We start from the raw sequence: 26,177 nt of genomic DNA, 5'->3' as shown, positions 1-26,177 counted from the left end.
GAATTTCACAATTAGCTACATTACTGTTTTCATGGTTTTCTTGGTTTCCCTCTTCTAAGGCTAACAGAGGGGATTGCCTAGAGGAAAGACGGTTCTGGGCAGGCGGTGAGCACCTATAGGAGCACCTCCTGCTTCCCTGACACCCACCCCTCGCCAGTTTCCCTGTTGGTCAGGGAACTGCAAGGGTACGGGGGACGCTAGGGGCGCTAAAGAGCCAGAGTATGAGCGGTAGCTAAAGCCAGAATCGAAACAGTGGGAGGTCGCCGGCAGCCTGAGACCAAGTGAGCTAGGTTCTCAGACTTGGAACGCGCGCGACCCACCTTGCAAGAAACCCCGTGCGACCGCCCGACTGTGGCCGAGATCGGGCCTGAAGGGACTGCGCCTGAACGTAGACCGCCGCGTAGAGCGCCAGGCTGGCGGCCCGGCAACAGCGGCGCCCCCGGCGCCCGTGTATCCCGCAGCCAACGCTGCTGTTGCTACCGTTCTTGTGGTTGGTGCCGGAGGGCGCGGCAGGTGAGGGGTGGGGTGGCGATAGATGAGGAAGAGATGGGAGATGATCCTCCTCCCCCAGAGGAGCGCGGGTGGAGGTGGGGGAGGCGAAAGAGAAAACTGCTGAGAGTTGAGGGCAGGGCCCTTCCGGATCCAGAGTGCTGGTGAGACAGCGCTAGATCCGGGTGGCCCCACTACCGATTCTGGATAAGGCTGAGCAGTTCTGCAGGTGGGGGCCGATGAGAGCCGAGGACCCTGCCCGAGACCCATCCGACTCCAGAACTTTCTGGGGACCCAGTGGCTGGTCTCGGAGGACGCGATTTGCGCTTGGCCCGGGAAACCGGGCTTCCAGGGAGGCTCTAGGGAAGCTTGGGGGTGGGAGGCGGAAGTGGTCGGGAGTAAGGGTGACCAGCGCGTTAAGTCCACCTGGCTCTGCCGTACACCCGCCCATGGCTGGGATCTTCCTGGTCCCGTTTCAGGAGTTCCGCTTAGCACAGAAGTAAAGATTTCTGCATTCTCTGGCAGAGGCAGAGGGCGGGGAGAGCAATGAGGAAATTCTCTTACTAGGGCTGGAATTTCCATTCTTTCCCAGTCTTTCTGCGCAGCGGTGCTGGCCTGCCCATATCCAGTTCCCTGCCACAGACCAAGGCACACCCTACCTCACTGCAGAGGTGCCGAGTCAGGTGTTGAAATCAAAGTAACTGCTGATGTTCCTTAACCCAGTTTGTCCTAATTACTTTGCATACAAGAAGCCATTTTGGCTCTTAGAACGTAGACTCCTGTCTCGGTTTGCTTGGGGTTTGATTACACGATCCTCCTGGGATACCAAAATCCAGCAACTCTGGAATCACTAATCCAAAACTGGGTTGTATTGGCATATACTGCACAAACGCCCTCCTATATACTTTAAATCATCGCTAGGCTCTTTATAACGCCTCCTACAATATAAATACCATGTTAATAGTTGTTATATTGGTCTGTGTAGAAATAACAAAGTACAGATGCGGTTTTTTCCCTGAACATTTTCCATGTGTGATTGGCTGAATCCTTTGTGGAACTTGGGATCTGCAGCGCGGACTGTACCTATACAGATGATTAAACTGCGGCTAGGAGTGGGTGCTAGGTGGCAGCATTTGAAGCTGCAGTTGGAGTTTTGTCTGTTTTATTTGAGGTGGAATTTTCAAAATTTAAGTTTATTTATTTTAGTTTTATTTATTTGGAAGGCAGAATGACATGGAGGGGGGAGGAATTGAGAAACAGAAATTGAGAAGGAGAAATTGAGAGTGAGTGAGATCTTCCATTCACTGGTTCATTCCCTAAATGTCTGTTACAGCCTGGCAGAGGCATGAACTAGGAACTCCATCAGGGTCTCCTAGTAGGAGTCCAAGGTACTGATTCATCATAGCTGCCTCCCAGGGTCTCCATAAGCAGGAAACTGGATCAGAAGAGGAAGTGGAACTGTATCCAAGGCACTCCAATATGGAATGCAAGTGGCGGCTTAACCAGCTGCTCCACAATACTTGCCCTCTCAGAATGTTTTTAATATAAAACTGAAATATGCGCAAGTCCAAAGAACCCAATTGTGTATCTATAAAGTTAAACTTTTTTTTTAAGATTTATTTATGTAGCCGGCGCCGCGGCTCAGTAGGCTAATCCTCTGCCTTACGGTGCCGGCACACCGGGTTCTAATACCGGTCGGGGTGCCGGATTCTGTCCCGGTTGCCCCTCTTCCAGGCCAGCTCTCTGCTGTGGCCAGGGAGTGCAGTGGAGGATGGCCCAAGTGCTTGGGCCCTGCACCCCATGGGAGACCAGGATAGGCGCAGTGCACAGGAAGTTTGAGGGGGAATGAGACTGCATCAGAGAGAGGGATTGAAAGGACATAACCGGCCGGCGCCGTGGCTCAATAGGCTAATCCTCCACCTTGCGGCGCCGGCACTCCGGGTTCTAGTCCCGGTCGGGGCAACGGATTCTGTCCTGGTTGTCCCTCTTCCAGGCCAGCTCTCTGCTGTGGCCAGGGAGTGCAGTGGAGGATGGCCCAAGTGCTTGGGCCCTGCACCCCATGGGAGACCAGGATAGGCGCAGTGCACTGCCGCAGCGGCCAGTGGAGGGTGAACCAACGGCAAAGGAAGACCTTTCTCTCTCACTGTCCACTCTGCCTGTCAAAAAAAAAAAAAAAGATTTATTTATGTATTTGAAAGGCAGCATTACAGAGAGGCAGAAGCAGAGAGAGAGAGGTCTTCCATCCACTGATTCACTCCCCAAATGGTAGCAATGGCTGGAGCTAGGCCAATCCAAAGATAGGAGCCAGGAGCTTCCTCCAGGTCTCCCATGTGGGTACAGGGATCCAAGAACCTGGGCCATCTTCCACTGCTTTCCCAAACCATAGCAGAAAGCTGGATCAGAAGTGGAACAGCCGGAAATCGAACTGGTGCCCACACGGCATACTGGTGCTCCAGGCAGCAGCTTCACCTGCTACACTACACCGCTGGTCCCTGAAGTTAAACTTTTTAAATTAAAAGGATATAATTTGTGGGACCAGCACTGTGGTGTAGTAGGTAAATCTGCCACTTGTAGCACCAGTATCCCATATGTGTTCTAGTTCGATTCCCAGCTGCTTCGTTTGCAATCCAGCTTCCTGTTAATATGCCTGGGAAAGTAGCAGATGTCCCAAGTACTTGGGCCCCTGTACCCACATGGGAGACACGGAAGAAGCTCCTGCCTCCTGGCTTTGGAGTGGCCCAGTCCCAGCCATTGCAGCAATTTGGGCAGTAAGCCAGTGGATGAAAGATCTCTCTCTCTCTCTCTAGCTCTGTCTGTAAAATAAATTAATAAATCTTTTAAAAAATGTATGATATGTCAACATGTGCTTCTAAGTTAATATATTAAATAATGCAATAAATAGCAACAAAGCTAGTAGCAGCCCCATTTGGAAACAGTGAGGAGGGTGAAACCTACTTCCAGGTGTCTGAAACTGTCATATGGGCTCTATTCATGGATAAAGCACAGGTCCTGCCAAACCTGCTGTGCTTTGTCGTCTTCATTTGTCATGGGAGGAAAGCGTAAGTTCCGATTAAATGTTAGTGAAAATAAATAGATTTTTTTCCATACAAATTGAGGCTCCAAAACTTAAGATATTAGATTCTCACAGTCCCGAGAATCCATGAGCCAAAGGTTCAGAACCCCTGCCCTTCTTACAGCCCATCCCTGGCATGATCTAGGAATACACAGGTGATAGTAGCCCTGAAGGGTGTGTATAAACGTTGGGGTGTACACTGTAGCCTTATTGTAGCAGAGAGATAAAGCTAAGGGTGTTGTAATGGGAGATGGGGGAAGGATCCAGGGGATTCCATTAGGACCCTAGATACCACACCAGAAAGTCCATTCCCTCCATTTAGGAAGTGGACAGTGAGGTGATAGTACATGGACAGACCTGTCAAGAAGATGGTGGCTTTCAAGAGCAGAACTATGACTTCTGTGTCAGGGGAACCATCAGCCTCACAGCATTGTGTGATGAGGATTCTATTATTATCTGCATGATAGGGATGAGTAGGAATGCTGAGGCTCAGGTTGCACCAGGTCACATGAACAGTTAGGATTTAGACTCACCAGGCTGGCTCTGGAGTCCATGCTTCCTGGGAAAAGAGCCAAAGTAGGGATTCCTACAAGCTGGCAGAACCAATCACTGGTTTTTGGAATCAAGATGATTAGAGACAGAATAATTGGAGGATAGTATTATACAACGGATTCTGACAAAGCTGGACATGGAGGCTAGCAGGGGTGAAAGTGGGGAGGGATTCATGAGTAGATCTGGCTGGGGCCTGGCTGACTGTGCCACTAGTGTTGAGACTGGCAGACTGAGCCCAGAATAGGACATTCTGAGGGAATTGATCCTATGGGGCTTTAAGGGCTCTTGACCCTGAGACATCTTCGGTCCTCCTCTGCCTTCCTCTTCTCCCCTTCAGGTATCTCAGTGTGTTCTCGCTCTACATCCTTCTTCCTACCCTTGGCCTACGAACTCGATGTCCCCTCCATGCTGACCATAGGCACATACTTCTCTAGCTCAGAACTTGACCCCAAGCTCCAATCTTTACAGCCCTCACCTGTTTGGCCTCTCATGTATGCAAATACTTACAGTATCACTCACCTTGCACCAGGCGCTATTCTAGGAGATTTACAGTATTAACTTAGTTAACCTTCCGAACAGATCTACTACCTCCATGATTCAGATGGGGGAACTGAGACATAGTGATGTGGCCTAGCCCTTTCCTCCCAGACTCATATTTTGCACTTTTGTTCTACCCTAATCTGTACACACAACTTTCTTTTTTACTTCAGGAATTCCTACCTACTATTCCTTTGCCTAAAGAAGTTTCAGGGCTGGCATTGTGGCACAGTGGATTAAGCCACCACCTACAATGCCAGCATTCCATATGGGTGCTGGCTCAAGCTGCAGCTACTCCCCTTCTGAACCAGCATCAGTGTTAATGCACTGGAAGGCAGCAGAAGATGGCCAAATACTTGGGACCCTGTTACCCATTTGGGAGACCAAAATGGAGTTTCTGACTTCAGCCTGGCCCAATGCTGACTCTCTCTCTCTCTCTCTCTCTCTCTCTCTCTCATTCTCTCCCTGCTTTTCAAATAGCTACATAAATAAATTAATTAAGTTAAGTGACAGAGATGGACCTACCATGCAGTGGCTCACTCCCCAAATGCCCACAACAGCCATGGCTGGCCCATGCCAAAGCTGAGATCTGAGAACTCAATTCTAGTCTTTAATATAGATAGCAGGGACTCAACTACTGTCACTTGCTGCCTCCCAGAGCATGAGCATTCTGATGGAGGATGCAGGCATCCCAAGTAGTATCTTAACTGTGAAGCACAATACCTGCCCCCTGAAAATTTGCATTTCTACCAAATTCCTAGGTGATGCTGATGCAGTTGATTCATGGACTCACAAGCCTTGAACATTCTTCCCTCCTCTCCCACCCCACTACCTGGTAACACAGCTAGTGAGGTTTCAGCTAAGTTTCCTCTTCTAAGACCTTCTAACACAGTGACACAGCATCTGATATTACCTGCACTTTGACACTTGTCAGCCCTGCTGTCCTTACTAGACTTGCTTAATTATCCCTTGTCCCTGCCAGGCCACAACTGCCTAGAGGCCAGGTCTGTCTCAGTTTATAATGTGTCCCCACACAGACCCCCATTTAGCTGAGTGCCTGGCTTATAATAGGTACTCAACAAATGTTTACCAGATGAGTGTTACTTCAAGTATAGGAATTCACAGCACACCACCAAGTTATAAGTGTTCTGCTTAGAACTCCAAGGCAGCATAAGTGGGTCACCTGAAACCATCAGTGCCTGCAAGTGTACAGGATACACCCAGACCAATTCAATCCATGTCAATGGTAAGTTCTCAGGGCTTCCAGGTCATTCTGGAAGCAGCCAGGTGGGGAATCTCAGGCAGAGATGAGGATAGCCAAGGAGGTCAGCCTTGGCTTCCCTTATTGTAAGTAGGAATGCTCAGGGCTACCTCACAGAATTGCAGTGAATCAATATAGTGCCCCCTCTTTCTGCAGCTTCATTTTCTGCGATTTCAGTTACTCACTGTCAACACGGATCCAAAAATACTAAATGAAAATCTGGAAGATAAAAGAATCCATAATTTTTTTAAGATTTATTTACCTATTTGAGAGGTAGAGTTACAGAGAGAGAGGAGAGACAGAGAGAGAGATATTATATCTGCTGGTTCACTCCCCAAATGGCCACAATGGCTGGAGCTGAGCCAATCCAAACCCAGGAGCCAGGAGCTTCTTCCTGGTCTCCCATGGAGGTGTAGGAGCCCAAACACTTAGACCATATTTTACTGCTTTCCCAGGCGATAAGTAGAGAGTTGGTTTGGAAAAGGAGCAGCCAGAACACGAACCAGGGCCCATATGGGATGCCAGCACTACAGGTGGAGGCTTAGCACACTACTCCACAGTGCCAGCTCCAAAATCTATAAATTTTAAGTTACATGCCACTCTGAGTGGTGTGGTGAAATCTGACAACATCCCACTCCATTCTGTCTGAGATGTAATCTTCTACTTCCTGGTGTATTCATATGTATTTGCTTCCCAACCATTAATCTCTTTTGTACATGTTTGGGTTATCAGACTGTTGCAGCATGAGTATATTATAATTATTCTATTTTATTATTAAGTATTGTTAATCTCTTACTTGCCTCATTTATAAATTAAGATTTTTTTAAATTTATTTGAAAGAGTTACAGAAAGAAGTAGAGACAGGTCTTCCATCCACTGGTTCACTCCCCAGAAGTCCACAATGGCCAGAATTGCACCTATCAGAAGCCAGAGCCAGGAGCTTCTTCCAGGTCTCCCATGTTGGTGCAGGGGCCCAAGGACTTGGCCACAATGGCCTGAGCTGCTCTGATCCGAAGCCAGAAGCCAGGGGCTTCTTCTGGGTATCACAGGTGGATGCAGGGGTCCAAGGACTTGGGCCATCTTTTAATGCTTTCCCAGACCATAGCAGAGAGCTGGATCGGAAGTGGAGCAGCTGGGTCTCGGACCAGCATCCATATGGGATGCTGGCACTTCAAGCCAAGTCATTAACCTGCTGTGCCACAGTACCGGCCCCCGGTCCAAGTCCACCCTCCACTACTTTCCCAGGAGCATTAGCAGGAAGCTGTATCAAAAGTGGAGCTGGAACTTGAATTGGTACCCATATGCAATGCCAGTGCTGCAGGTCCAGACTTTAACCAGCTACACAACAGCACTGGACCCTATAAATTAAGCTTTGTTATGATTATGTGTGTAGAGGAAAAAAATCACAGTATCTACTCCTTTAAGGAACAGTACTATCTATGGTTTGAGGCATTCACTGCGGGGGTCTTAGAATGAATCCAATATGGGTCATGGGACTTCCATACTTATTGAGTGCAGGAATGATGCCTGGCACAGAGGCCTAGATTGCAGGCATGTTGTTTTTACACCCACAAGCAGGGCCAAGTTTCCAGTTACACTTGCAGTAGGGCCCCCACATTCTTCTTCCTGTTGATCATGCCAGTAAGTTTCATTTCCTATCATCTCTCCAAGCAGTCAACAAAAATGCATGGGATATTTTTATACTAAGATTCATAATACCATTCTCTGTTTCTCCCCTTGCAGAGAGTCCCTGGGGTCTCCCCGTGGTGGCCGATGGCCCAGCTTCCTTAGCAAAGGTGGTGATGGCAGAACTGGCCAGCCTGAAGTTAGAAAACAAGCCATGGCCTGGAGGTAAGCCCTGCTTATCCACTGAAAAATAGGCGAGATGGTGGTGGTCAGTGGCCTCCAACCTGCAGGAGGATGTACAGTAGTTAGAATCTCTTAGATTGTCTTGTAGTGGGAGACAGAGGCCAGAGCTGCCTACAGTTGCCAGCAGGCTAGATCTGGCCTCCAGAGGACTGGCTCCTTCCTCTGATAACTTCCCTTTCTCTGGTTCTACCCCCCCATACCCATCCTCTGCTTCAGAATAGGAAAGGGTAGACAGCTCACATATGTCTGTAGAGCCCTTCCTCTTATATTTGCTCTTATTGTGCCTTATCTCATTGAACGGACTCAGAATTGTGAAGCAATTAATTGCCCTCAGTTAGATGGGGTTGGGGTGATATGTAGAGGTAGGGGAGATGCTATAAGGAGTTGAGCTGTTCATGTCTTCCCAGGCTTACAGTTTCAATTGGGTGTGTTCATTAAAGTATGGCTATATAGTCAAGTCCTGTTGCACTCTGACTACACAACTGTGTGAGTGTGGCAGGTAATTTTGCTTCTCCAAAGTATAGTATCCCCACCTATCATAGACACGTAACAACACTAATACCTGCCTATTAGAAGGAATTGGACCGGGGGCCGATACTGTGGCACAGCAGGTTAATGCCTGTTTTAATAGCTTGAGTTGAGACTGACTGCTAAATAGATTTCATCTCTGGCACTTTTGAACAGATGAGTTGGAAAGTTAGGAAGCATAATATATAACAATCTTGAGGTACATTTGTACTTAAAGAAAAAGTGAATGACTAGCATTGTTATCTGGGAGAAGGAGGGAGTGGGGAACAGAAATCAAGATACCTCAAGCTGGCTAGCTGTGGCCCAAGCTAAGAATGATGACTGATCTTTATCGCAGTCTCTGGGGAATACATAGTTTCATATAAATTAAGATTCCAAACAACCATCTTTTTAAGAATAACATTCTTTTTTCATTGTGAGATGGGAAACCAGAACCACACTTCTAAGAGATGAGGGTTAGTAGCCCTGAGCATGGGGCTAGGAAACTTCCTAGGAGTAACATCCAAGAGCCTTAGTGCTTGAACTTTGGTCTCAATGTCAGAATGATTATTTTAGCTATTTGAATGCCATGTCCTTTTTTCATTGTGGTAAAATAGACATATCATAAAATTTACCATTTAACTATTTTTAAGTGTGTAATTATGTGACGTTCAGTACACTGACATTGCTGTGCAACCATCACCACTACTATTTCCAGAGTGTTTCCCTCTTCCCAAACTGAAACTCCACACCCATTAAGTACTAACTCCCTATGTGCCCCTCGATCAAGCCCTTTGCACCACCCCACAACCAACCTTTTCATTTTGTTGAAATCCCAGTTCTTGATATTGCTAATAGCAAATACTCTCTGGGAAGGTTTCTACCCACCAACTCACACCCACCCCTGCACAGGTGCTGGCAGTACATAGACACTTAAGATCATTTTCATGTTTCCACAGGGACACATTCTCTCCACTATCACTACCTGGCTCTGTCAGAGCCAGGCCCAAGCCTCCCTGAGTTTTTGGCTGTGGGTTATGTGGATGACCAGCCCTTCATCCGATATGACAGTCGTACGGGCAGGGCTGAGCTTCGGGCCGCATGGATGGCACCTGTGGACACCCAGTACTGGGAGACAGAGACCCAGAAACAGAAGGCATGGGAGAAAGTACAGCAGGTGGAGATGTGGACAGTGATGGGCTACCACAACCAGAGCAGTGGTATGTACAGTGGGCTCCCTTCCTGGTCTCTACTTTATCTGCATGCTGACCTCCTCCAACTCCATCTGTTATGCCCATTTGCCAGGAAACAAACTGCTCTGCAGGTACACTCCTTAATTCAAAGCTAAGCAGAGCTGCAGTGGCCTTCAAAATAGGTTTTAGTTCCAGTGAACACCCTCTGACAAGCATCACAAATGTCTGCAGGAGCTAGGGATCCATGATGCCTCCCCCTTGGCCGCCAGAGTTCCAGACCTCCCCAGACCAGGAGAGGCCTTTACCTGCCTCACTCATCACCTTCCCTAGTTACTTCAAATCATTCTCACCCCCAGTCCCTCAAATACCAGATGAGACTGGATGAAATAGGCAGATAGCTCAGGGCGGGAAAGAAAGAATTCCTGCTCTTACCAGTGTCAGGGAGAGGAGACAGGGCATTGCTTTCACCTTAATATTCAATGAGCACCACATGGAGCACGTTCCAAGTGTGAGCCTTTCCTCTTGCTCTGTGCCAACACACCCAAATGACAAAACTAAAATCCACAGGTCCCCAAGAGGTCTCAGAAGGAGAGATGAGGACTGGGAAGGGCTGTGCTTCAGGAGGTGTGTCTGAACCCAGCCCAGGGTCCCCAGGATAAATATTACCAGGCTCAGAGCTGGCATTGTGGCATAGCAGGTAAAGCTACTTTCTGTGACACTAGCATCAAATATGGGCACCTATTTGAGTCCTGGCTGCTCCACTCTTGGATCCAGCTCCCTGCTAATGTACCTGGGAAAGCAGCAGAGGGTGGCCCAAGTGCTTGGACTCCTGTATCCACTTGGAAGGCCTGGAAGAGACACCTGGCTCCTGGCTTCCGCTTGGCCCAGCCCCAGCTGTTGTATACACACACACACACACACACACACACACATACACACACACATTACTAGACTTAACAGATTTCACATTGAAATCTCTGAAATTGGGCCATGTCTCAGTGTTACCATTCAGGATACCTGAGCCCAATAGATAACTTAGTTTTCTCCTTCTTTGTGGCTTACAAAATAATGATGTGTCATAATCATGAACATGGGTGTTTTTCCTCCATGAAGAAACAGAGGAGCATAGGGGTCCAGCAAGTTTCTCAGGCTTGGCTGCTCATGAGAATTAATTGGGGACCATGTTTTTAAATGCTGATGCCCTGTCACATACCTCCCCCTGCCTTAGGAGGCCCCTGTGGGTGGCGACCTCTCTCAGCTCTCAAGGAAGCTGCTTGATGATTACCAAGGCCTCCTTGCCCACATGCACAGGCACACACACTGCTCAACGCATGTTTGGCTGTGAAGTCCAGGAGGATGGCAGCTCCAGTAGCTTCTGGCAGTTTGGCTTCGATGGGCAGGACCACCTGTCATTGGATGTGGAGACACTGAGCTGGGTATCAGCTGAGCCAGTGGCCGTGAGGACAAAGCGCTGGTGGGAGACAGAGCGTTGCTATGCTGAGTACGACAAAGCCTACCTAGAAGGCCTCTGTCTCACCTCCCTGCACAGGTACCTGGAGCTGGGAAGCCAGAGCCTCACCAGGAAAGGTAAGGCCCAGTTAGAAGCAATGCAGAGTGATCCCTATACCCTCATCATGAGAGCCATGCCCCTTGGCAGAGAAGCCTACAAGAGAGGAGGTTAGGCTGTATCCTGCTCTCAGATGAACCAACTGCAGCCCAGAAATTTGGCCAGTTAGCCAACAGCTTCCTCATGTAGAGCTGAACAGAGAAGGCACACACTTCAGGCCATTGTACCAGGTAAGGTGGAGGAAGCAGTTCTGGAATCTCACTTGCCCCACAGAGTAGTCTTGATAACGAACCTCCAGATCCTCAGCCTTATTTCTTTAATATGTATACAGCAAATGGGTTAAACTCAATTGTTCATGAAGCCCATTGGAATTTATTGTCCTGTGGTTTCATCCCTTGAGAAATAGACCCCAGACCAGTTCTCAGACCACTCCAGGCTGCCAGGGAAGCTGAAGCCCTTCACACACCCCTTACTCTAAACATGTTCCCTAGACTCCAGGTGCATCCTGAACTTCTCCCAACCCTGAGCAGTGGGACTGGAGATACAGGATCAGAGATGCACAGAAAGAGAGAAGAGTATTCAAGGGTGCTGAGAGTGGAAGCTTTTAGGATTGCAGTGGTCAAAGAGAATGGGGGCCAGGATAGATCAAAGCACCCTGCACTCTTGATTGTCTTTTGATTGAGGGGTGGGCTAGATGGGACAGATGATATAAGGAAATGATATGACTTTAAGAGCACAACCCAGTGTTCAGAGCTCAGGTACTTGAGCCTCACCCTTCAGATCCAGATCTCAGCTCAGGATATGCCTGCTGTTTGACCTTATACAAATTACTTGCCCTTTCTGTGTTTCAGTGTCCTCATCATGTAACAGGGACAGCAATCAACACCAGCATTCCTGAACACCATATTGTGTTACATCAGTGAATGTTGAGCTCTCACTCAGCACTGGTGTCATCCTGTGCCCTTTACCTGGAATAGCTCATCGAATCCTCAGAATAACCTTGAGAGGAGGGAATGATTAATCCCCATTAAGCTTTGAGAGACAGATGGATTATAGGGCCTCTTAAAAACTATACGGCTATAAAGGGCCAATGACAGCTTCACATTCAAGCTGCCTGATGCAAGCCACACTCATAACCCACGTAATGCTAAATATCAACATTCTTGCCTTCACTTAAAGCAACCAGTTATTAGAGACCATCTGCTGTGTTCAGGAAGTCACAGGACAGCTATATGAAGTATGGGGGAAAAAATAGAGTTTCTGTGAGAAATGTAAAATGCTCCCTAGAGGTCAGGGATAGGAAGTCACATAAACCCTATGGATTTCTCAGGACAGTGCCCCTTTGGTATGGCTGGCAGTGTTCATCCATGCCTACACTGGAGAGAATCCCTGTCCTCATGTCCTCACTGTCCTCCAGCCAGGATGATGGCAGAGGCAATGGGGTAAGGCACTGGGGCAAAGAGTAGGGCTGGATACAGAGAGGATGCCCACTAGTCTTCTTCCTTCTGTCTCTGTAGAGCCTCCCATGGTGCACATAACAAAGCACATGACCCAGGATGGAACCACACTGAGGTGCTGGGCCCTGGGATTCTACCCACAGGACATCTCATTGAACTGGTGGCTGGATGGGGAGGAGCTGACGTTGGAGACTGAGCATGTGGAGACCCGCCCCAGTGGAGATGGCACCTACCAGACATGGGTGGCTGTTCAGGTGCCGGCTGGGAAAGAGGCTTGGTACAGCTGCCACGTGCGGCATCCTGGGCTGAACCATACACTCACCGTGGCCTGGGGTGAGGAGCTGGGTTTTCTGGGAGAAGGCAAAGAGGGACAGGAGAAGGATCAAGGGCACCTGGATATGGCCCATGGCCTGAGGGATGCCCCCTTTTCTTTGCTTTCTTTAGAATCACCTTCGAATAGTGGGCTCATTGCCATGGCTATCTCCACAGTCTTGATCACCATCATGCTGATAGCTGTAACTGTAATATGGTCCAAGAGGTGCCTTCAAGGTAAGTGGGGAAGACGAAGGGTGGGAGGCGCGCCTGTCTGGTCTAACCCAGTAGGGAGGAATGTTCTGCTCCAAACCTTAGCCAGAAATGTTCCCACCTAGGGGGTATAGCTACTGCTGAGGCTTGGCACCCTGCTCCACCTATGGAAAAGCCCTTAGCCAATACCCTGTGAATCCCACAATCACAAGAAAGCCACTGGGCCTGACCTTGTAAAGCACCTGGAAGGGGAGGAGGAGAACAAAGCTGAGGACCTGTGGCTACCTCAACTCCCTTCTACCACCTCTGCCCACACTCATACAATCTCTTTTTGTGTTTTTTTTTTTTTTTCCTCCTGCAGCCTGGAATAAGAAGTCCTATGTGCAAACCCCAGGTGACTGGCATGGGTGGGTTGGGGAGAAGTCCCAGTGCTCCCAAGTATGGCTGAGATACTTTAGAATCAAAGATAGGGGTGAGGTGGTGGGGCTTTCCTGTCTCCAGCCATAGCCTCAGTTCTTTGCTCCCTCCCTCTGTCCTTCCCCAGCAGGTACTAGCATTGGTAGAGAGAGTTGGTGCCACCTCTCTCCTTCCTCTCCAACAGGACAAGACCCTGAATCTCAGTGCCCAGTGACAGCAGGAACTCCTCAGTCTTCTCTGCTGACAGAAATTCCCTTTACTACATAAAGGATGTGTTTTTGGGGCCAGCACCATGGCTCACTTGGTTAATTCTCCGCCTGCATCCCGTGTGGGTACCAGGTTCTAGTCCCGGTTGCTCCTCTTCCAGTCCAGCTCTCTGCTGTGGCCCGAAAGAGCAGTGGAGGATGGCCCAGGTGTTTGGGCTCCTGCACCCACGTGGGAGACCAGGAAGAAGCACCTGGTTCCTGGCTTCGGATCGGTGCAGCACCGGCCGTGGCGGCCATTTGGGGAGTGAACCAATGGAAGGAAGACCTTTCTCTCTGTCTCTCTCTCACTCACTGTCTATAACTCTACCTGTCAAATAAAAAAAAAAAAAAAGGATGTGTTTTGTGGCATGCTTGATGGGCCTGGAAACACCTATACTGGCTGGTGATGGGTGTGATCTGATCACAAAAGGGCCACCCTGTCCCTGAACAACCCTTTCTCATCCTCCTCAGCCTAATTATAAGCAGTCTGTATGCAAGATGACTTTGTTGGCTTCCCAATTCTAACCGTCCCTGTTTGAGGGGTGGAGAGGGAGACAACTATTCCTTTGACCTATTTCACACTTGACAATTTGCAGAATGATTTCATCAAAGTGCACATCACACTTGAGCTTCGCAGGCATCCTGTGAGTTTGGCCATGCTGTCTTCTCCACCTACCCAACCTGGGAACTGAGGCTCAGGCCAGTTAAGAACCAGAACATGGGTATCTGGATGTGAAAATCTGAGTGTGAGGGTGTGAGTATCCTTGCTTATGTGAGAAGAAGCTCATAAGAATGGATGCCCTAGAGACTGTTAGTTATCCTACAGGCAGCTGGAGGATTGAATACACAGTCAGTTTTCTCCCTATCTTTCTGAATATTTTGAATTTTTACAGTAAAGATTTGTTTGTGTTCTGTGGAAATGCTTGTAAGTATGTGACCTGGGGAAGGCCTAGCCTCACCTTCCCTGATTTTCAGCCGAGCAAAGCCCCTTGTCTCTTTGTGGTCTCCTAGGACCACATGTCTTTGTTTACTCAACAGTTATAGTCTCATGCCTCATGTGCAGAGAGCTAGGACTGGAATAGAGAAGCCAGACCCCTAAGAAAGGCTCTGTTCAAATTGTTGAGTTTGGGCTGGCACTGTGGCGCAGCAGGTTAACTCCCTGGCCTGAAGGGCTAGCATCCCATATGAGTACCGGTTCAAGACCCGGCTGCTCCATTTCCCATCCAGGTCTCGGCTGTGGCCTGGGAAAGCGTTGGAGGATGGCCCAAGTCCTTGGTCCCCTGAACCCACATGGAAGACCTGGAGGAGGCTCCTGGATCCTGGCTTCGGATTGGTGCAGTTCAGGCCATTGTAGCCATTTGGGGAGTGAACCAGCGGATGGAAAGTCTCTCTCTTTCTCTCTCTTTCTCTCTCTCTCTTTCTCTCTCTCTCTCTCTCTGTAACTCTGCCTTTCAAATAAATAAACCTTTAAAAATAAATAAGTAAACAAAAGACAAATAAGTTGGACTTCATCAAAATTAAAAGGTCTACCCTTTCTTTTAAAAAAAGATTTATTTGTTTATTTATTTATTTATTTGAAAGTCAGAGTTATTCAAGAGAGGAGAGGCAGAGAGATAGAGGTCTTCCATCCAATGGTTCACTCCCCAGTTGGCTGCAAAAGCCAGAGTTGCGCCGATCAGAAGCCAGGGGCCAGGAGCTTCTTCCAGATCTCCCACATGGATGCAGGGGCCCAAGCACTTGGGCCATCTTCCACTGCTTTCCCAGGCCATAGCAGAGAGCTGGTTGCAAAGTGGAGCAGCCAGGACTCGAACCAGCACCCATATGGGATGCTGGTGCTTCAGTCCAGGGCATTAATCCACTGCACCACAGCGCAGGCCCAGTAAAGGTCTACTCTCAAAAACAATGCTTAAGAAAGGAAAAAGCAAGCCTCATAATGAGTGAAAATATTAGCCAATTATGAAGTATAAGTCTCATAAGGTAAGAGTTTCCAGAATATACAAACAACTCTCAAAACAATAGTTAAACAACCTAAATTGTTCTTTTTTATTGAAAGATTTGTTTATGTATTTGAAAGTCAGAGTTACAGAGTGAGAGAGGAAGAGAACTTCCAGCTGCTGGCTCATTTCCCAGTTGGCTGCAACTGCCAGGGCTGGACCAAGGCTGAAGTCAGGAGCCTAGAACTCTATCCAGGTCTCACACATTGGTGCAGGGCCCAAATACTTGGGCCACCTTGTTCTTTCCCAGGCTTATTAGTAGGGAGTTGAAATGGAAATGGAGCAACTGCCACTCAAATCAGTGCCCATGTGGGATTCTGACTCACGAGATGTAGCTTAACATACTGTGTCGCAACACCAACCCATCAGCCCAATTTTTTAAATGGGTAAAATATTTGAATAAACACTTAACCACAGAAAATAATGGAATGACACATGAAAATATGTTCATCTTTAGCAATTAGTAAAAGACACACTAAACCACAATGAGATACCACTTCATACATATTTGAATGGCTAAAATTAAAAACTCAGTTTCAGTTTCCTCCCATCCTCAGCAATACTTAATATGGTCAATGTTATGGCAGGAATAACAAAATAGCACAACTACTTTGGAAAAGCCTGGCAGTTTCTTTAAAAGTTTAAATATACCTCCCAAAGAATCAGTTATTTAGGGCTGGCATTGTGGCGTAGCAGATTAAGCCACTGTGTGTGACACCAGCATCCCATGTGGGCACTTGTTCAAGACCTGACTGCTCCACTTCCAATCCAGCACCTTGCTAATGAGCCTGGGAAAGCAGAGAAAGATGTCCAAAAGATGGGAGACCTGGAAGAAGCTCAGGGCTCCTGGCTTCAGCCTGGCACAACCCTGGATCCTTGCAGCCACCTGGGGAGTGAACCAGCAGATGGAAGAGCTCTCTCTGTCTCTGCTTTTCTATCTGTAACTCTGCCTTTTCAAATAAATAAGAAATAAATCTTAAAAAAGAGAGAGAGAATCAGTTCTTCTACTCTCAAGTATTACCCAACAGGAATGAAATCGTTTGTCCATACAAAAATTTAAACATGAACATCCATAGAAGCTTTATTTGTAATAGGTGAAAATTAGAATAAAAATCCATCAACATAAATATGGATGATCTAATTGTATTATATCAAACAATAGAATATTACTCATGAGTAAAAAGGAATGAACTCTTGACAAATACAACAGCATAGATGAAAAATTATGTAAAAGAAGCTCTTCCAAAAAGAGTTTCTACATGTGATTCCATCTCGATAGAATGCTAGAAAATGCAAATTAATCTATAGTGACAGAAAGAAAATCAGTAATGGCTTGGGATAAGGGTGCAGAGGGACTTTGAATCAAGAGGAAATTTTTTGGAAACAATGAGTACATTCATTATCTTGATTATCATATGTACTTTTTTAAGAAAGCTTTTATTTAATAAATATAAATTTCATAGGTACAGCTTTTGGATTATAGTGGTTCTTCCCCCCATCCCCACTCTCCTAACCCCACTCCCGTCCCACCTCCTACTCCCTCTCCCATCCCATTCTTCATTAAGATTCATTTTTAATTATCTTTATTATTGTATATACTTTTGTCAGAGCTTATCAAAATTCTAAAATGCACAGTATATCTAGTTGCAAATTTTAAGTAAAATAAAAAAGAAATATATTTATATTATTGTGTATGTGTGTGTGTGTGTGTGTATGAGAAATAAAATGGCAACAAGAAATCTATGGAAATGTATGGAATGATGAAATTAGACTCTGGACATTCTAGGAAAGACTTTCACCTGACTATGTGAGACCTATCTCGTAACTTTTTTTTTTTTTTTTTTTTTGACAGGCAGAGTTAGACAGTGACAGAGAGAGACAGAGAGAAAGATCCTTCTTCCGTTGGTTCACCCCCCAAATGGCCACCACGGCCGATGCGCTGCGCCGATCCGAAGCCAGGAGCCAGGCGCCTCCTCCTGGTCTCCTATGCGGGTGCAGGGCCCAAGGACCTGGGCCATCCTCCACTGCCTTCCTGGGCCACAAGCAGAGAGCTGGACTGGAAGAGGAGCAACCCGGACAGAATCCGGTGCCCCGACCGGGACTAGAACCCAGGATGCCGGTGCTGCAGATGGAGGATTAACCTAGTGAGCCACGGCACTGGCCCGTAACTTCTTAAATATTCTTCACACATGGAATTAATCATGGTGTCCTTTGTGTACCTGCTTATATAATTGCTCCCTTCTCCCAACCAATGATCAGCAACAGGAGAACAGAAAAATCAATGGATTTATGCTTTTGTTTCCAGCCCCTGGTGCAGGGTTTCAAAAGGAAGAACAATACTACAAACAATTGTGTTAATAGCCACTGTACACTCGTAGTAAGGGGACACCAAGCAAGGTTGAAAAAGAAGACAGTCCAGGATGCCAGCAAGGATTGCAGAGGGGAACCACCAATTTGAATGTTAAAGAAAATATAACACCAAAGAGGAAACCTGTTGAAATGAAATGGACACTATGAGAAAGAGTGACGTGATCGGCCCGTGTCCTGACTGTTGATGTACAACTTACTACTTTATCCCTTTTATTATTTTTTTTGTTCTACTTAATACTATTGGTTGAACTCTGTAATTAACACACAATTATTCTTTGGTGTTTAAATTTAACTGAAAAGTGATCTTGTTAAATATAAGAGTGGGAATAAGAGAGGGAGGAGATGTACAGTTTGGGACATGCTCAACCTGACTTGCCCCAAATGGTAGAGTTAGAAATGTGCCAGGGGATTCCAATTCAATCCCATCAAGGTGGCATGTACTAGTCCAAGTGATCAATTTCAGTTCACAATTGATTATACTGATAGGTCTGAGTCAAAGGGATCATATAAACAAGACTAATGTCTGCTAATACTAACTGATAGAATAAAAAAGAGAGAGAATGATCCAACATGGGAAGTGAGATACACAGCAGACTCATTGAATGGCAGATGTCCTAAACAGTACTCTGGCCTCAGACTCAGTCCTTAAGGCATTTGGATCTGGCTGAAAAGCCCATGAGAGTATTTTAGGCATGGAAAACCAAGACACTCTGGTAAAAAAAAAAAAAAAAAAAAAAAAAAAAAAACCACCTAAGTGAAAGATCTCTGTGAGTGAGATCCCAGTGGAAAGCATGGGCCATTAAAGAAGGAGGTACCTTTCTCTGAAGGGAGGTGTGAACCTCCACTTTGACTATGACCTTGTCTAAATAAGGTCAAAGTCAGCGAACTCAAAAGGCCTTGGCAGCTCATGACAAGAGCCTAGGGAGATTACTGACTACATAAACAAGAGTGTCAATTTGCTAAGTCAACAACAGGATTCACTGTGCACTTGCTCCACATGTAGGATCTCTGTCCTTAATATGTTGTTCAGTGTGAATTAATGCTATAACTAGTACTCAAATAGTATTTTACACTTTATGTTCTGTGTGGGTGCAAACTGTTGAAATCTTAATATATACTAAATTGATCTTCTGTGTATAAAGATAATTGAAAACGAATCATGGCCGGCGCCGCGGCTCACTAGGCTAATCCTCCACTGGCACCCCATGTTCTAGCCCCAGTAGGGGCACCAGTTCTGTCCCAGTTGCTCTTCTTCCAGTCCATCTCTCTGCTGTGACCCAGGAAGGCTTTGGAGGATGGCCCAAGTGCTTGAGTCTTGTACCCACATGGGAGACCAGGAGGAAGCACCTGGCTCCTGGCTTTGGATCGGTGCAGTGTACCAGACATGGCGGCCATTTGGGGGGGGGGGGTGAACCAATGGAAAAAGGAAGACCTTTCTCTCTCTCTCTCACTGTCTAATTCTGCCTGTCAAAAAAAAAAAAAAAAAGAAAAGAAAAGAAAAAGAAAATGAATCTTGATGTGAATGGAATGGGAGAAGGAGAGGGAGTTGGGAAGGTTGTGAGCAGGAGGGAAGTTACAGCGGGGGCCGGGGGGGAGCCATTGTAATCTTAAGCTGTACTTTGGAAATTTATATTTGCCAAATAAATGTTTTAAAAAATTCAAAAAAAATAAAATAAAATATCTGATATCTGGATATGAGTTTAGAATAGGAAGAGCCTGAGTCTTGAAGCCAGAGAGGAGGAAAAGGCAGAATCCCAGCATCAATAAGCACTTTGGAAGTCCTTTACCAGTCTCTGAGCCCAAGGATTGGCAAACTTTCTGTAAGTGTCAGGTAGCAAATATTTTACACTTTCCAGCTGAATACCATATCTATCAACATATTCTTCCTCATTTTTGTTTTAATATAATTTCTGTATTCTCTTTTTACAGACTTTTTAAAATTTCAAAATCATTTTTTATGTTCCAAAACCCCCTCAGCACCTAGCTGGGTTCGGGAGGCTAGCAATCCTCCTGTGGTTAGGAGAAATATTGGTTGGGGAGATGGCAGGGCCACAAGAAGGCTGAAAACTGAGCCTCCCTCTACACAGGAAAAAATTACTGAATCTTCACAACATGAGAGAATGTGAAAGAAGCCCCTATCCTAGTTGCCACTTGGATTTCAGGAGAGGGGCAGTGTATTAGTTTCATTTCTGCTACTGTAACAAAATACCTGAGATCTTGTAATTTATAAAGAAAAGCAGTTTACTTTGACTCATACTTCTGTAAGCTAGAAAGTCTAATATCAATGGCAGTAGGCTTCTAGCTACATCACAACATGGCAGTGGCCATTCCATGGTAACACAGAGCAAGCTAGCAAGGGAAAGCTCACTTTTCATAACAAAGCCATTGTTGTAATAACCTATCAACCCACTAATGCATAAATGGATTAATCTACTTATGAGGACAGAGCCTTCATGAATGCAATCAACTCCCAAAGGTCCCACCTCTTAATATTACTGTATTGGGGACCAGATTTCTAAAATGTGAACTTTTATAGCAGGTGGTAATTTAGAGGTTAAATGAAGATGAGAAAATAGCTAATACATTTTACAAATCTCCCTTTACCTAAGTTTTTTTTTTTCTTTGACAGGCAGAGTTAGACAGTGAGAGAGAGAGACAGAGAGAAAGGTCTTCCTTTTGTTGGTTCACCCCCCAAATGGCCACTACGATCCAAAGCCAAGAGCCAGGTGCTTCCTCCTGGTCTCCCATGCAGGTGCAGGGCCCAAGCACTTGGGCCATCCTCCACGGCCTTCCTGGGCCACAGCAGAGAGCTGGACTGGAAGAAGAGCAACCAGGACAGAATCCAGCGTCCCAACCGGGACTAGAACCCGGGGTGCCAGCGCCGCAGACAGATTAGCCTAGTGAGCTGCGGTGCCGGCCCTACATATTCTTGAGAATAGATATTCTGTATTCTCTGGATGCTTCATTTCTGCCTCACCAGTTCCCTCAAGACACTCCCTCTGTCTCATCTCTTCTCCTAGTCTTTCTCTTTTCTTCAACTGTTCTTCCTACCTGGTCTCAGCTCCTTTGAAGATATAGGCAGGAGCATGCTTTTACACAGTCCTTCTTCCCTTAATCTTTTCTCCAGCTCCTCACCTACCCCTACTTTTCCAGCCACCCCATCTATGCTAGGCAGAACCTGAATTTAGGAATGGGGAAGTATTCTGACCTGGAAGCTCAGTTCCAGTTCTCCTTGATGCTCTGTGGCTGCCTGGGCTCAGTCCTGATTTCCAGGAAGGCTGTCAGGTCGTATACTAGAAACTACCAAATAAATAAAAAGCACCAAAAGGTGTCCCACCTTAGGTAGATCAGACTCTCGCTCTCCAGACATAAGGCTCTTACCACTAAATATGTGGTGGGGCCAATGCTGTGGCTCAGTGGGTTAAAGCTGAAGCTTGCGGTGCCAGCATCCCATATGAGTGCTGGCTGTTGTAGGCATTTGGGAGTGAAGATATCTGTGTCTATCTCTACATCTCTCTACCTTTCAAAAATATTTTTTAAAAAAATAGATTTTAAAAAACTAAAGATTTTTTTAAAACTTTATTTTAATAACAATAAAGCCTGAGGTCCGCGCTGTGGCACAGTGGGTTAACACCTTGGCCTGAAGCGCCAGCATCCCATATGGGTGCCAGTTCAAGACCCAGCTACTCCACTTCCGATCCAGCTCTCTGCTATGGCCTGGGATAGAAGTAGAAGATGACCCAAGTCCTTGGGCCCCTGCTCCTGCATGGGAAACCTGGAAGAAGCTCCTGGCTCCTGGCTTCGGATCAGCGCAGCTCCGGCTGTTGCAGCCAATTAGGGAGTGGACCATCAGATGGAAGACCTCTCTCTCTCTGCCACTCTTTTCTCTATGTAACTCTGACTTTCAAACAAATAAATAAATTCTTTTAAAAAAGAACAATAAATCCTTTAACATGAAGGCCAAAATCTTGCCTTCTCCCAGTATTTCTTATGGTTCCACCTGGATTGTATTCACCTGCCTAGACCATCCCCATTTCCATGGCTTCTGACTGGTCTTCTGCACAATGCCCAGACCTATCCCACAGTCCATCTCCCAACCAACACCCAACAGAATGTGTTAGGATCAATCTGCTTTCTCAGAGGCTATTAGATCTCGTATTTCTGCCTAAGATAGTGTTATGATATACAAGAAAACAAAACAAAGTGAGTTTTTCCTGTTCTTTTACCCAACAGTCAACACAGAATACTTTGGTGATTTCTTGTCACCAAAATGTTTGGGCATTTCTCCCTACCAACAATCAATTAATTGTGCAAATTATATAGGAGACACCAAGTTTATGCCTCCAATTCACTTGCTTTTCTGATACTGTCTAGCTAGAGATAGACTCAGGTCTCACAAGACCTCCCCCACTTCAGACTCTAGTCACAAATAATCTTGTTACTTAAACATCTCCCTGACTATAAATTGGGGTTTCCACAACCCCTTCCTGAGGTTTGACTAATTTGCTATAGCAGCTCACAAAATTCAGGAAAACAACTTTACTTACATTTACTGCTTTACTATAGAGGATATTACAGAGGATATGTTAGGTAGGAAGTTAGAAATTAGTCTATTGTGTCAGGAGGCCTAAGGAAAACAAAACACCTGAGGAAAGGAAGGTAGCAGCCTCCAGCAATCTTGGAAGCAACCCAAGACGATACTACACTACAAAGTCCTGCCCATATCCATATAACTTCACAAGTGGTCCCAGCCTTTTCCCCAAGGAAAGAATTTCAGGAGAACCCTCTCTTCTTTTTTTAAAAATTTTTTTATTTATTTTATTTATTATTATTATTATTTTTTGACAGTCAGAGTGGACAGTGAGAGAGAGAGACAGAGAGAAAGGTCTTCCTTTGCCGTTGGTTCACCCTCCAATGGCCGCCGAAGCAGGCGCGCTGCAGCCGGCGCACGGCACTGATCCGATGGCAGGAGCCAGGTACTTCTCCTGGTCTCCCATGGGGTGCAGGGCCCAAGCACTTGGGCCATCCTCCACTGCACTCCCTGGCCACAGCAGAGAGCTGGCCTGGAAGAGGGACAACCAGGACAGAATCCGTTGCCCCGACCGGGACTAGAACCCGGAGTGCCGGCGCCGAAAGGCGGAGGATTAGCCGCCTAGCGAGCCGGGGCGCCGGCTGAGAACCCTCTCTTCTAAGTGGACTACCCAGTCTGATAACACTGGTTAATAAAACCTTGGGAGGAAGTTTACCTATTTCACACTCAGCATACCCTTTTTCCAGGAGAAGAGGGAGGAGAGTAAAAAACAGTGGAAAGAACTAGACCCTTCTCACTTATAAGCCACGGTCTGAATACAGACTGCTTTCAGCACTTTGCTGAGATACCAGCTTGGCCTATCAGGTATATTTCAGCTCTCAGTATCTCCAGAGACACCCCTCTGGTCTTTTAGGTGCATTTCTCTTAGCTCTCAGCTCTTGATTCTTTGTTTAGATGCCTGCACTATCAGTTGTATTCTTTCCATTAAACTATGTAGCTTGCTTAACCCAGTCTAAATGGGTAGGCACTCTTTCAGATTCTGTCTGGAGAAGTGTCCATCTGTTCTGACATATACCCTAGCCCATTAAACATTGCTACTTTGGTTACCATTACTCCTCTATCTCATGCCTGAATTCTTTACTGGGCGAAAACAATAACCTCTGGTCCACCCATTTCTGCTAACAGATACAGGGAAATAGCCAGGTAGAAGAGAAGTGCAGATCAAGGCAGGGAGTTTCTGTGCCCTCACCAGAGCACCAACCTGAAGCAGGAATGAATTGCTGTACCTAGCTGCTTGGGTCCATTGTTTTGTGCTCAATGAAGAATGAAAACACAGAACCAGGGGTTGGCATTGTTGTGCCTGCAATACCAGCATCCCATATTGGCTCCAGATTGAGTCCCAGCTGCTGTACTTCTGAGCCAGCTCTCTGCTTATGTGCCTGGGACAGCAGCATAAGATGGTCCAAGTGCTTGGGCCCCTGCACCCACATGGGAAACTTGGATGAAGCTCCTGGCTCCTGGATTTGGCTTGGCCCAGCTCTGGCTGTTGAGGCTATTTGGGGAGTGAACCAGTGCATGGAAGAGTTCTCTATCTCACCTCATCTTTCTGTAACTCTGACTTTCAAAATAAATAGGTAAATATTAAAGGAAAGAAGGAAGGAAGGAACAAAGAAGGAAGGAAAAAACAGACACAGGGGGGTGAGGGAAAGGTAAAGCACAGTTTTATTGAAGTGAACAGAGACAGCTCTCATAGCTAAGTGTCACAGCAAGAGGCACTTTGTGAAACAGGCCTTATTGAAAGGAACAGAGAGAAGGCTCCTGAGAAGTAGTTGGAAGGGGGATTTTCTTAGCAAGAACAAAAAACTGATGAAAGGAAATGATCTGAGGGGAGTGGGATGATAAGTCTTTTGAAGACATCGGCTAACTGTGCTGAGAGGGACCAAACTCAAGCAAACCTCTGATCTATAAATTCAACTGCTGCATTTTTATAAATACATGTAAATTTCCCGTTGTTATATTTGATCTTGAAATGAAAACAAAAACTTTAAAAAAAGAAAAGAAATGATCTGGGAATTTAAGAAAAGTATTAATCCTGCTATGAGCTCATCCTGACTTCTCATGCCCTATAGCTACTCTTTGGTTAGTCTCTTGTCTTAGGTATGTTATCTTTGGTGTAGCCAAGCCCTTCTATCTTGCTGTGCATCACCTTGGGCTTGTTAGCTTACAATCACAGGCTTTCCTCTCTTAGCCTGTTAATTTAGTCTCAAGGCTTTTATTTTTTAAGTTCCCTATCTGGTTTTGGCAAAGTATATCTCTTAAATGCATGGCTTTGTGTAGTTTAGTAACTAGAGGCAAAGGGCACCCTCCTCACCGTGCAGTCCTAAGTCCAAGTCTAATTCAACCTAGCTTGCTTTCTCCTACCTATATCAAACTCCCAGCAGTGTCCATATGTTCAGTTATCCAGGAGCTCTCAAAATTCACTTTTGGATTTTTACAGAAGTGTCATTACATTGGCATGATTAATTAAATCTATGCCCATGAAAGGGGAAGTGTTGTGGTGCACCTGGTTAAGCTGTCACTTGTGACAAGCTAAACATCAAAGTACTAGTTCAAGTCCCAGTATGAGTTAGAAGGGTCAATAGGTGATTAGGGATGGCCCCTGTGGGAATAGGGAACAAGGTGTTTGTATGAAACTGCCATCTTCTGATTAGACAAAAGACATTACCCCAAGAAAATAAGATTGATAGGTGTAAGGACAAATTTTTAGGATGAAGAGGCTTGTATCTAGGTTTGGCTCTGGTAAACAAATAACTTGTCTGCTGGATGAGCTTCTCCTGCTTCTTGGGAGCCTGGCCAGTTCCCAGGGAAGAGAGTAAAGGAATGTTTCTGATAAACAGGTGGGCATGCTTCGTGTCTCAGCTCTCTGGCCAAGATCCGAGACGGGATGCATTGCTTGCCTAAAATCTTGGCAATGGGCCACCCTTGTCCTTGGGGTCTTTAAGAGGGAGCCAGATCAAGCCTCTGCTGCTGCTGTTCCATCCTGGGGGAACATGCAGTCATGCTGAACGTTGAACGTGCCCGTGACGATTACTGATGATGTTTGGTTCTCAGCATGGATCCTTTACCGGTACTGTGTGAAGATCGCCTAGTGGTAAATTCCTGGGTTGAGTCCCCTACTCTTAGGGACTCTCCCCCCCCATTCTCTCTCTCTCTCTCTCTCTCCCTCTCTCTCTCTCTCCTGCTTCTTAAAATTTGCTACTTAAATAAACTACTTGTTTCTTTATACTACAAGGCTTGCAGAGTATTTCTTGTGGATCGAACTGAAAGTAAATAAGCCTGTGCACAGCAGACAGCTAAAAAATAATTTGCTATCACAATAGGAATGTAATGAGTCCCATACCCACAGGTAACCATATGAGAAACTACCGTCATTTTACTGGAACACACCACAAAGCAGCATGTCTCAAGTGCTTAGCAACTGAAAAGTTTTAATTCTCAAGTCAACAATATTTCTCAATTTTCACATGTCCCAAGTGGTCAACATGGTAACATTTGTTAACTAGTCAGGAACAATGACCACTAGGTGAGAG

At 46.2% G+C, this 26,177-nt stretch overlaps 1 protein-coding gene across 45 annotated transcripts; it reads left to right on the top strand.

The window, feature by feature from the left end:
- Positions 1 to 216: 216 nt before the first annotated feature.
- On the top strand, positions 217 to 18,349 carry LOC100354611 (BOLA class I histocompatibility antigen, alpha chain BL3-7). 45 transcript variants are annotated; one of them, XM_070056544.2, is made up of 8 exons: positions 217 to 513; positions 7,656 to 7,763; positions 9,248 to 9,508; positions 10,793 to 11,068; positions 12,566 to 12,838; positions 12,950 to 13,054; positions 13,392 to 13,424; positions 17,992 to 18,349. In XM_070056544.2, exons 2-8 carry the CDS (start codon positions 7,715 to 7,717, stop codon positions 18,042 to 18,044), a joined length of 1,050 nt encoding a protein of 349 aa, XP_069912645.1. In that variant the 5' UTR covers positions 217 to 513; positions 7,656 to 7,714; the 3' UTR covers positions 18,045 to 18,349. The 45 variants fall into 45 exon arrangements, with proteins under 45 accessions (XP_069912645.1, XP_017200134.1, XP_089168668.1 ...); XM_017344645.4 differs by having other exon boundaries at positions 17,539 to 18,349; XM_089312542.1 differs by having other exon boundaries at positions 13,392 to 13,437; positions 17,539 to 18,349.
- The last annotated feature ends 7,828 nt before the right edge of the window (positions 18,350 to 26,177 follow it).

Source organism: Oryctolagus cuniculus, chromosome 14 (assembly GCF_051225735.1).
Source record: "Oryctolagus cuniculus isolate XC-2025 breed Fujian yellow rabbit chromosome 14, ASM5122573v1, whole genome shotgun sequence".
Classification (NCBI taxonomy): domain Eukaryota; kingdom Metazoa; phylum Chordata; class Mammalia; order Lagomorpha; family Leporidae; genus Oryctolagus; species Oryctolagus cuniculus.
This window is presented reverse-complemented; position numbering and strand designations above follow the sequence as displayed.